The sequence below is a fragment of the Dermacentor variabilis genome, chromosome 1 (assembly GCF_050947875.1).
Source record: "Dermacentor variabilis isolate Ectoservices chromosome 1, ASM5094787v1, whole genome shotgun sequence".
In the NCBI taxonomy this organism is placed as follows: Eukaryota; Metazoa; Arthropoda; class Arachnida; order Ixodida; family Ixodidae; genus Dermacentor; species Dermacentor variabilis.
This window is the reverse complement of record NC_134568.1, coordinates 179,510,594-179,523,283: the sequence shown is the minus strand read 5'-3', so window position 1 is coordinate 179,523,283 and position 12,690 is coordinate 179,510,594. Positions and strand designations below refer to the sequence as shown.

At 44.6% G+C, this 12,690-nt stretch overlaps 1 protein-coding gene across 3 annotated transcripts in view; it reads right to left on the bottom strand.

The window, feature by feature from the left end:
• The window catches only part of Ns4 (Nucleostemin 4), an 80,086-nt gene that overhangs the window by 46,092 nt on the left and 21,304 nt on the right, over positions 1-12,690 (bottom strand). For 2 of the 3 annotated variants that reach the window (XM_075700362.1, XM_075700370.1), the window contains 2 exons: positions 9,794-9,922; positions 9,568-9,708 (listed from right to left, as the gene is read on the bottom strand). In XM_075700362.1, coding sequence (XP_075556477.1) covers positions 9,568-9,708; positions 9,794-9,922 — 270 coding nt within the window. Of the gene's footprint in view, positions 1-9,567; positions 9,709-9,793; positions 9,923-11,143; positions 11,244-12,690 lie in introns of all 3 variants that reach the window. The other variant, XM_075700374.1, reaches the window with a different exon arrangement.

Genomic DNA, 12,690 nt, shown 5'->3' with positions numbered 1-12,690 from the left:
GTCTGGCCATTTTGAGCTGACAAGCGTAGAGCATACAATGTACGCCAACGATCGTGTTTGCAAAGAATTACATCGCTATGTGCCGCGGAAAGGCCTGAAATTTCAATCCGAACGCCGTTTCCCTCTTCCCTCTCGGTGAATCCACTTGGAGAGGGACGGTGACGTAGTCGAGCTCCTGCGCCTACGTAATCGTGTCCGCAGTGTGACGTAGCTCATGGTGACACGTGACTTTGAGAATTATTCAAGGCAACATTTGTTATTTGTGTGATCTGTTGCTTGAATTGATGAACTGAGGTTTAGAGAAATAATAAAACACACAAACGGAATGTCTGCGTGTTTTCTTGTTTTACTTCACACCGAAGCAAGAGCGATGTACTTCCGTTTCGTCTGCTTGTTCCCACAGTCGTGCAGTCACATGTGCAGGTATCGAAACTATGCCATTTTTTACTGTGTTCCAGTGCGTGATCATGCTCTGCGATCCGCTTGTTCTGCCTCAGTATTCGTGTAGCACTGAATTATACTGCTAGTCATGTGTCCTTGTGCATAGCGTGCAAAATCGTGCACTGCATGGGCGAACGCAGGGAAGGAATTTCGCATGCGAAGGATAGGTGGGGCGGGCGGGTGGAGAGGGAGCCTTGCTATGCAGTGGAGCCCAGCTGCTGAAATCATGAGCTCGCGGAACTGAAATATTTTTATCTGGGCTATTAATCAGCTGATTTGAAAATTTTTTTTGGCAGAACGCTCCCTAGACGACACGTAACAACTTCCAGTGTATAACCAAAATTTCCTATGGGGCCTGGTGAGGGACCCTTTAATGTATTGATTGCAAAGTGCAGTTAATTACAGTTAAGAACAGTTATTGCAGAGAATTTAAATTTGATATAACTGATTTTTACTACAATTAAGTTACAACAGAAGAAACATGGATGAAAATGTTAGATTAAAAAAGAAATACCTCTGCTATCATCAATGTAATATCCAGTGTATGCAGGATCAACATTTACAATGTTTTATTTCATCAAAATTAGCCAGAGGTTGTTTTCTTTTTTTTTTTACTTGGTGCATTTCGTCACCGCTAGGGGTATATAATTCCTCTATATATTGTGCATTCTACCACTTTCCAATGATGCATTATTTTCATTCACCTCAGGGCCACTAAAGAAACTGAGTACTAAGTTATTGAATGTAAAATTAAGCATTATATTTAGGGGAAAGAGAGCAGTTGTATTATTTTGTCAATGCATCAATGTCTAAATATTCATCGCTGTGATCTTCAAGCTTCTAGTCCCCAAGAGCCCTTTTAGCACTTCACAGCGCATTCTGAAACTGAATCTTAAAGGCTGCTAACCTGGCACTATCAGAAGTCTTGAAGAGAAGGTCTTCTTAGCTGACTTCTGGTGGATTTGATGTATCTGGGTATCTTGTAACCATGTCTAGACAAATATGGTCATATAGGTGACTTGTAGGTGTCATATAAGCATGAAAATAGTACTAAATGATACCTCGTCATGCAGAGAATATGGAGCAATAGTCAAAAACTAAAGATATAATAAAATATGAGTGTAATTACAGTGTCTAATAAGTTGGCATTTTCAAATTCCCTGGGTTTTCCAGGTTTTCCCTGAGTGCCTTTGCAAAATTTTCCTGAGTGACCCAGAGCTTTGTTTTACGTCAAGATGGGCTGACACCATGTCACTAGATGGTGTCACTCTCTAGCAAGCATGTTAAAAAATTAAATAAATCGACTTAATCTAGTTTGAATAGTAAGGAGTAGCATTTATTTTGCTCCAAAAGAAAACAGAAGGGACGGGTTAGTAAAATTCACAGCGAATAAAATATCTTAAAAAGAAATGGTAAAACTCATTGCAATATGAGTCGAACATTCTCAAATACGAAAAAGGAGATGCATACATAAGCAAATATTTTCAAATATGAGCTATTTCTATCAACTAATAGCAAGCTCATTGGCATGAGGCCCGAACTTTGTCACAAGTGAGATTCTCTCGCAACAGCTGGTAAGTCAACCTCAGCTGACATGCTCTCAGCCTGCGCACGTCTCAGTGTTGCCTTCCACTGCTTTAAAGAGTTTATTTTGGTTCAGATGAGGGACATTTGCATCTCGGCGTCAATCAACACTTTGTTTTTCTGAACTCAAGCTCGTTCAAAGCAGCGGTGGCACGCTTCTTTTCCCATTCATTCTTCAATGCTTAGGTCGTTTCTGTTCTCAACCTCCTTCCACTGCGCGTTTACTCCACGGGCCATTTGAAGCATCCCCTTGGTCAGCAGTACAGCCAACGTCCGATTTGACTCCCTACGGGCGGCGAAAACGTCCGAAAAATCGGGCAGTTCGAAAAAATAAATGCATGTCTTTTACCACCCTTAAGGACTCAAATCGCCACAGGCACATCCGAAAAGGCTCTGAAGGCCTGCCAGTACACTTATTAGGCATATCGGTGCTCGTACTGTGACAAGAGAAGGCGTGTGCGCGCGTGTATAATTAAGGAATACATACCGTGTCCCGTGACAATTGACCCTTCCCACACTTGTTTTGCTTCACCGCAATACTTTCGCGTATGCTTCACAGCGTAACATTGCTGTATTGAAGCGAAGCTGACTTTCGGGAACCGGCATTATGCAACGCACCGTGCTTTCCGAGCTTCGCAGCCAATCGCGAGGACCACAAAGGCGGTGTCGGTGCCATTGTTGACAGCGGCGAATTCTTTCAATTAAAAACGCGGTACCCAACGGCAAGAAGCTTAATAGCGAACGTCGAAGCAGCTAGGCCTGGCGTTACCGCAGTGGTGGCTACGGCTGCCAGCGGATCTTCGTGCGAGAGCGCCGGTCCGAGGCGGCCAGGTAATAAAAACGGCAGCGGTGGTGGCTTTGGTTAATGCCGTTTCGGACCTGTGGTCACAGCGAAAAGTCCGGAAAGTCGAACAGTGAAGGGTTCTTGCGTCTAAAATTTCAGGTAAGTTTTCAGAGACGTTCTATGGAATAAGTGGTGGTGCCGCGGAGTCGTCCGAATAGCACGATTCGCGGCACCCGGTAAGTCGGCCGTTGACTGTACACTGGCAACACCTCCAGCCGAAGACACGGCGTCCAAGACAATTCGTTGCGATTCCTCTCTGTTACTCGAGCCATCATTACAGCGACTTTCGTTCCCTTACAACTACGGCTAATTTTCCCTGATAGAAGCACAAATTTCCCGAGTTTTCCCTGAGCATTTCCGGACTACTCAAAACCCTTGAGAATTCACGCTTTGCCCGGTTGGTAGCCACCCTGTAACGTCAAGAGGCGCTATTCTCGATACGCACGGCGGCTGCACGGCCGCCATTATCCGCCATGTTTACTCTCTGATTGGCTGTCGAGAGGTCACGTGCTTTGAAATTTGTGCCGGGAAGCAGAAGTTTAGCAAAATGCAATTTTGCGTTTTCATCAAGATGACGAAACATTGACGTCGAGCTGCAAATGTTATGGACTAATACATTTTTTGGATCCTTGGCAGCTATATTGCGACGTTAGCACTTCAAAAAGAATGTGAGCGGTAGCGCACAGAGGCCAGTGCAATGCATCCGCGAATATGTGGTGGCGATCCAAGATATGTGCCATGCCAGCTTCCATATGCCTGAAGGAATATCCCGTGAGGAGCGTCACAGGAAGGGCTGTTTCGTAAACATCATTTTGATGATGCGTGACGTTGCGCTGGGCCGCCATTGCTGAGATTTTCCGCCATAGTTTTTGGTGCGACGAGCAGCGCTAACTATGCTAATGAGCAGCCATATGCAATGGCAGCCGAGATATGGTGGCTAGAGGGGGAGGTGTCACCATCGGCTGGGCTGCGCCGCGTATGGCAGTGCGGCATTTTTTCATGACAGCGACAGGTGGCGCGCTTGTCGTCTCCGAGATGCCTAGCGTGATATGTTTGTGCAATCTCTCCGGCTCCAAGCGCGCGTCGTGAAGTCTGTGGTGAAGTTAGCTTCGCCTGCCCCGCTATTGTTTGCTTGTCATAAGGACTTCTGAGTAGCCCCTTCTTGACCCAAGCCACTAAAAAAATTTGGTCGGTATGCAGAGTAAGCTAGATGATCTCCTGGATGTGGGCCACCCAAATGAGTTCACAAGATGGTAAAGCATTGTGATGCCATGCCAGATCATCGTGAAATGGTGGGATCAAATAGCGACTCTCGCATACCCTAGTACGTTAGCGGGTATGTTACCAGGAAAATGCTAATGAGAACAAAGTGCGAAGAGTGTTCTCTAGCTGTTGCTTCAAGCAAAAGACTCGCGCTTGCTTCCGGAAGAGTCGTGCCTTACCAACCACATGGATAGAGGTGGCCTACTTTACACATCTCAGGCACTAAAAGGCTTGGTTGCTGCGATGGAAGATGCCTTCACGCATTGTTTCAGCTTTCACAAGTTGAAGACTGACAACATCATGGGCCTTATTTCCTGCCTGTGAATAAATAAGCTGGATATGGTTGGCTGTGTGAAGCATAGCGTAGAAATCACCAACCAAGTGATACGGTTTTTTGTCATCACAAGGTTGCACGTCCTTGTCGCAGGAGAGAACGCACTGAAGCAACGGAAGCGAGAAAAAATGAAGCACCTCAAGTAGAGGCGCACAACATAAGTGCATAACTGCAAAGTTTATATCAGCAAGACCAACATAAAGCGTTTGTATATGTAAAACAGGAATTGTTCACATCAAATTGTATGCCCAGAAATATCTGCATATCTGAGCAGAATTTCCCACCCAACAAATTATTGTTTGCATGCACTGCACCTTGTTCACCGTTTCTGGGTGTACACCTCCATTATATATTCTATTTGCGCTCCATTTCGTGTCATATTGTTTGTTTGAGAGCTAACAGCCATGTATATAGAGCCGTGTGTATTATTTTATTGACAATAAATATTCTTTCTCTTTGTAAGGCATTTTTGGCATTACTAAATACGCGAACTTAGTTCTTTGCAGGTTTCTAATATTGGAAACCAAATTTCCCTTAGCGCTCTCATTATGCTGAGTTTTGACCATTGGCGCCTACAGTTCTACCTTTCATTGCAAAATTAAATAAACTGGAAATAATCATGGTTCACTCGAGCGGCCCGTTTCAACTGATGAGGCGCGCACCAACCAGTAGACGATTAGGACAAGCGCCTGTAGCTCAATTCACTAATAAAGTCACGCCAGACAGAACTGCATGCCGCAGCCCATAATAGTCCCTTAAAATGTTAATGCGGCACTGGCAAACTGCAAACAACCGCCTACTGCGGAAGCTTTCTCTGTTTGGTGCAATTATGAGTTTCACAAGTGTTGCACTGAGCGCGAAGCTAAAGCGCGGCGATAAAATGACCAAAATTTAGTCATAGTACGTTAGGCCAGCTGCAGTGATAAAGTCGCCTAGCCTTTAAAACGAGTTTCCGATGCGCGTATTGCGCCCCAAGAAGCCGCGGAGCGAGAAAGCACTTCACAGCGAAACCAAATAACCGCAGCGGACCTTAGCCAGCGTACAGGTGGCATCTCGGAGCCGACAGCAGCGCCGCCGTATCGTCCTGAAAAAATTCCGCCTCTCCGGCGCGCCGATGCCGACACCTCCCCCTCTAGCCACCATAGCCGAGAGGAATGCGTATCGCCACATTTTCCCCGTCGTTTGGCGTCATGAAAATCTTTTGTTCATAACGCTTGCCCATAGTATTTGCATCGCTCTCGGGTGGTGTTGGCATTTGTGTTTGGGGCCATCATTTTTTAAAGGAATGCGCTTATACGAAATAATATTGGTTGAACATAGCAAACGTGTAACCAGCGAAGTGAACAAGAGATGGCAGCGCCGGCGCTTGCGTCACGCTAGTGGATATCTCTGGCGCCTGCAACGCTATCGGTGATATTCGGCCATTCCTCAGCCAGCCGAGTCGGGCTGAGTCACTTGCGTTTCACGAGGTGGCGATAATGTGGCCAAGAACGTGCGCGCATCACCTCTGGTAGGTCGCGTATGTTGTCTCAAGGAAGAAAACAAGCGCGTTGGCTCCAATATATTCTATTTCCTGGGGACACGCATTCTAGCTATTGAAGCAGACGATGGAAGTGAGAAGCGTTTTCGACGGAATAATCATGCGCTTTGAGCTAGCTGCTTTATTTTTACTGCAGAGGAAAACTGTTTTGCTTTATCGAGAACCTTACGTTCAGCGCCTTCATTTCAGTTTCTTAGGCAAAACGTCAAGTTGGCGTCACGTTACGAAAGCAAAATGGGGCCATCAGCGCCATTTTATTCGCATCGCATCTACGTCACGCATCGAAGAAAATGGTGGAACGCCCAGAATAGCGCCCAAGGTTTCTACTTAGTGGTACGGCTTTGGCACTGACTGGCTTTCATCCTAAAATAGAAATATGTGTGCTAAAGCAAATAGTTAAGTCGGTAAAATCGGCAATTTGCTTCGTTATATCGAAATTTCGTTGCATTCAAATTCGACCTTATATGCAAATAAGTACAGTCGCCGACCGGTTTTCCTTACATGGAAAGGGGCTGCAGAATTTTCTGAATTATGGAAAAAGCAAATTTTAATGAGAAAACAATTCCTTTCGATAAATTTGAGAGCCGGCAACGAATGATACGGTTTCATGCCACCTACGTCGACGATATCTTTCCCATCGGCGGTACTAATTAAGGGAAGCCAGCCACGCTTTTGCGTGCAGTCCGCCCCCATGACTGATAGCGTTGCCCGTACTGGGACGACGCAACCTCCAATACTAAAGACGCGGGAAGACAGCTTACATGGTGCTACGCCACCTTGGCACGCCACTCTTTGCACACTCAGCAGATTACCTCTAAAGCAGGGTGCGCCGATGCGTATGCGCTCAACCTCGCTTACAGCCATGTGCAGCCACGGCTGTGACGTACGCCAGAAATCGAGACGCGTGCCAACTTACCTCCCACTCCGCCTTCTCCTCGCGCACGCATGATCGCTTTACCACAGGCTCGCTCCCCTCCCCATTTCCCTTTGGTCGCATGGGAATGCAGCACTCGTAAAGCCACTATCCATGGATGCCACTATCTTTTTGTCTCACCCTCGCATTCTTTCACTCGCACCTAAAGTACACAGTGCGCGGGGCATGATAGGATCTTATCGCACTTGGACTTTATGCGAAACATGATGCGGATCTGTTGCGGCGTTTGCTCTTGTCGCGCAGCGCGCGATTTGAGAGGTGAGAGGTGCGTTTGGAAGCAGCCGCATGTAATTAAATCATTGGACCATCTGCGTCCGCCAAAGTTTCTATTTATTGTGTCAGCATTTTTTTATGCAGCGGCAGTGAAATTTCTTTATACTGAAATAACATACAAATTCACTTCGCTATATTGAGGTTCTAATTACATGGTGTTTTTAGACAAGAGATTATGAAAAGTTAAATACTTCGTTATATCGAGAATTTCGTTATACCGAAGTTCTTTATATCGAGGTTTAACTGTATTCAGAAAATTAGTGACTGCCACTTTTTAATAACAGTGATCTACAAAAATTATAATTTTGTCTCAAATCACCTGTTTTTATTACAAGAGAACACTTTGTATATATAGTATGATGTTTATGCTGAAGTGCAAGAAAGAAGTCCCTCATATAGATTGAATTTGCAATGTTTACATGTAGCATGTGTTCTGTTAAAGGCCAACTATGTACAAAATTAAGAACCCTTCCCCTACCAGAAAATGGGGGTACACAAATGTGCACCTGACCTTTGTCACGGTTAAGTAAACCACAGGTAACTGTGCCAGATTGCTTTGGCCTTCCGCTCCCTCCACTCACAATCTCCTCATTGCTGTCGTATTGCCTGGGCTCGGGCGGCTCTAACGGCTGGATCACTGCACCTACGGCGAGCCCTTTCACGGGCGAGTTCTCACTGCCGCTTGTCGAAGGCTGCCTGTTCCTCAGGGCACAACACGTGCGCATCCTATCCTTTTTCTGAGACTGAACTGAATGGAAACGAAGCCAGTGCAGCACTCGCGAAACGGCTTTAATGGCTGGATTGGTGCGCCAACGGCGAGCCCATTCACGGGCGAGTTTTGCCACCGCTCGTTGAGGGCTGCCTGTTCCTCTGGAGAACGCATAACGCATGGCCACCCCATCCATTTTCAGAGACTGAACTAAACGGAAATGAAGCCGGCGCAGCATGTGCAAAACCTTTTCTTGCCTTTTCCCTCCCCGGCGGAAGCAAAACAGCTTTGATTGGTTGTGCGCGTGGTGCGAGTGCACACCTATGCAGCTGGAATCCTTGCTAAAGACTTGTGCTCCGGTGCCAGCCCAGCTGTCAACTCATCAAACCGCCCTTTCCTGCAGCTGCTCTGGGAGCGACTGGGTTTTTTTGCGTGACCACAACGCTACCGAAACTTGTGAGCCAATATGAGCTTTGCTTGAATAAAATTTCAGTTTGGTTAAATTGATTGTAAATTAGCAGTATATACTATCGAAGCAATCATGGCAAAACTGCAGGACTGGTAAACAAGACATCAGCCTTTAGCCTTCTGTGCCTTGGACAAGCTGGGTTTGTCAAAGCGTTTCTTGTAAAACTGGCCAAGGATGAGCTTGGCTCATCAACAGTACTTTGTATGTTCTAGTAATGCCATGTAAGAGCCTAGTTTCGCCTCAGTGCTTAGTAGTGCTTTTGGTAGATGGCACCACACAATCTATAGGACAGCGCGAGCAGAAGTGAATTGATTCTTTCTGATGAAGCACAACATGTTGGAAACTGTTAACTTTGAAATTAATTTGGCCACTTTTAGTCAGAATTTGAGATAATAGCATGGCACAGAAGGGGTTAAGAACACCTTAGCAAATGATGCAGGCACCTGGTGGTAGTGCAAGAGTGTGTACTGGTCAGCTGCTTGTTCCTAAAAACATGTTCCACATGACAAACATGTTCCTCTATTGTGATGAACTTTCCACAGCTGCTGCCATGGCTGCAAGCAGCCCCGGTTAGCACCACAAAGGCTAGTTTATATAAACAAGCACATAGTAAGTGCCAAAGAAAGTGGAAGGGGGACAGCCGAATTTGTAGCTCAATTGGTAGAGCACCACATGCATCTGCTGAGGCTGTAGATTCAACTCCAACTGGCAGACAAACTGTGCTCTCTTTCATTTCCTTACTCTTTTTATCATCAGTATGGAGATGTGTAAATTTAGCCTCCTTAACAGGTCCCTTAAAAATAAATACTCATTTCCCCCTACGCTTTTCCAGGATTCATATGCAGTAGTTGCCTGGTTAACATTATACCTCTTGGGTCTCCAAACAGCCTTGCCCACAAGTCATACATATCAATGGGCCATGCCAACTTTTATCACAAAAACTGATAGCAGTGCTGGCATGGGAAGCATTTTTGTGATGCCCCACTTTACGGTGGGCCTATATAAATAAAACATCAAACTAACATTTAAAAAATAATGCACCTTGACCTACGAAATCCACAACCATGCCCAATTACACCGCATGATAGTAACATCACCATATATATTGAGCTCAATGAACAGGCAATTCTTAAGTAGGCACACGTGTAAAAAAACAAAATTTCAAGCGTCTCTTACAGGGTGTCGGATATCAGCGACTAGCAGCACAATTTCAGACATCTCCAGGACTCGCCAAAGTTGGCGCCAGGTCTCCAAGTTGAGCTCGAAATAGCTCAGCTCTCTATCAGCAAACGAGTTCTCAATTTTGTCCAAGTACTCCTGCACAAAGTTATGAACAGAAGATATTTCAGGCCCTTGTTCACGAGAACAGACTGTAAGAGACAAAAATAAACATTATACTCACTCGAAAATACTGGGCCTCTCTGGCCTCTAAGGCTTCTTTACTCATAGAACGATTCCATGGTGGTCGCTTAGGCATGTCCAATGCAGAACCAGGTAGGAAGAACTGCTCTGGGCTCACTTCCAAGGCTGACTACACACCACACACAACCACACAGAAAGAGATCAGCACAGCGGCTTAGACACAAATACTCCTAAAGATGGGTGAAAAGAAAACACAACCACCAGAGAGAAATAACAGAAAAAAAAATTGTGGGGCAAAAAAAAAAAGCCCCAGGAAGTTTCATTCCACCTTGTACCAAAGGAGCTACCTATGATTCACAATACCTCTCTGCAGTTTTACATTCCTGCACTTTAGATTAATCTTTTACCTTTGTTTGGTTATGCACATTTCCATTAACACAACCATTGCCTGTTTTTGGGTTGCAACACCTACTGTCTGAACAATGCATACTAGGAACAAGGAGAAGTTAGGTTAAAACACCAAGAACAAGAAACTGACACAACAAATGGCTGCAAACTGAATCTTTGCTGGAGAAACTGCTCTCCCACAGACCACCACAAACATAACACTGCAGTGCCACAGCAATACCTTTAGGAGGGGTATTGCATTACAGGATATATGTAAGTTTTGTGCTGATGGCCAGTGATGGCAGTTTTAGCAGATCTTCTGTTAGATCAAAAAGGTTTTGGCCTTATTCAGAAACAAAGTTCTTCTTATAGTGGATACCAGATTTTCTTACAAATTTTGAATGTTGGTTGTTAGCACATAATTCTATCTTCCAAAAGGTTAACCCCAAGCACAGTACACAGCATCACAACTGCTTGCACTGGAAATAAAAGGTCCAAACAAGCCTCTTTTTATGTTGCACTTTCATATATTATATTAGTCAAGTCTATAGTGCTGACATCTATGCAATGCCAAATAAGTAATCAATTTAAATATACTCCCAGTGGTAAAGTAGTATGTGTGCAGTCCTTAGTAGAAAAACCAACTTGCAAGATTGAGGAGAGCAAGGAATGAAACAATGTTTTTTTTTATGCTGTAACTATCGTGCACTTGCACTTAGTTCTGTTTAGTGAAACCTCAAAGCTTGGTAGTAAATGAGAATCCTACAGTGGACTATGCTGGGACTCTCCAATACACAGACTTTTGGAAACCGTAGTTGCTGTTGAAGTGTGCATTAATAAACCATTTGAAAGAATGATGCTGTGCACAAGCAAGAAATGTTTTCCAACCCAAAAACTCAACTGCTCTCAACCACAGACTAGTAGAACGAAGTACTGTTCCCAACTTCCCTAATTTGCATTTATACAACAAATGTTTTACCGCTTCAAGAGGTATGGTACTGACCTGCAATATACATTCTAATCTGAAAGTTCCTAGGAGCTGTGGTTTATGGTCCCTTATGGTCCCTTTCCATAAAGCCAGTGATGGAAGTGCTATTTCAACCCTGCAAGCAGCCATACCAATAACAAGAAACACATTTTTCTAGCCTGATAACAGTCAGTGCAATGTTGTTAGGTTACATTATTCGGAAGCACCTTATTTAAAGGGCCCCTCACCAGGCTTAGACATTGCAAACAGACAAGTGCGGTGCATAGATCACGCGCCGACAATTGTGTCTGCAAAGTATCAAACTGCTTCACAGTGCAAAGAGATCAAATTTTAAATGAAAGCCTGTGTGCCCTTCCTCTCGAGGAAGCCTTGCTTCCTGCCAGGAATCAAGGGCACACCATAGACACTTCTATATGACATGTACTACGTGCAATGTCACCGATTATGTCACATGACTTTAGTAAATCCAATGCAGAATGCACAAAACTGTCACTGGAAATGTGTTATGCAAATCCCATGCACTGAGGAAATCAATGTTATGTGAAGAATTTTGTAGGTAGCTCGCTATCCAGCATCGTTTGGGGTTCTACAAAGTGTTACCAGGTGGACCAATGTATTTGTGTAAGTAGTGACTCCAGACCTCTTCCTTTTAAGTATTTGTGTAAGGTGGGCAGCTAGATGTGTGACACGAGCATGTGACGACAGAAGCAAGATGATGATCGTATGATGGCGACAGCATGGTTGCTACTCTGGCCATTCAACGTGAGTTTACAACCTGCCAATTTTTGGGTTCTACCGAGTTGTAGGTACTGGATGGCCATAAGCAAGAAAAACATGGCTTGCGATGTCATTTGCAACTAAGTGTTATACAATCATATGTACCTATGTCTATCATGTGGTCTACGTTAAAACGCAATCAAACCTGTTTGACCTGGGCTGATCATGAAGGCGGTACAATGTCATCTTCATGATCCCGAAGATCCTGATCCTGAAGATGGTACAGTCTAACAATGGCGACTCGAAACACTAGCTGCCATGAAGGAATAATGCGAGAAATTAGCATATGATGCCTGCACCACACGTCAAAGGGCTAGTTGGCTTTGGCACTAGAGAAGCATGCATGCAATTGTGGCTTAATGGTTAAAGCATCAAGCTGCTGTGATGGGAGACAGAGGTTCGATTCCACCATCAGACACTTGAATTTCCTTTTTATTGAAGAGGCCTCAAACGAGGTGAGACAGGAACCTACCTACCTACTCAGTGCAATGTGCCTGGGATAAGCCAAAGAATGCTTCGCATTAAAAAAAATGAGGCAGGGCTCTTGACATGAGCATGGCATACCGTATTTACTAGATTCTAACGAGCCCTCGATTGTAATGCGCACCTGTTTGCCGTGACCTAAAAAAAAGAAAGGTCCTTTACAATACCATGCACCTCATTATTTCATACAGAAATACGACTTTCTCTCATTTGGAAAAACAGATTTGCTACCAATGCACTAAAGTTGCGATAAATAAATAAAGTAGCAGTTTTGCCTGAAAGGCGAAGCAAGCGATTGCGAT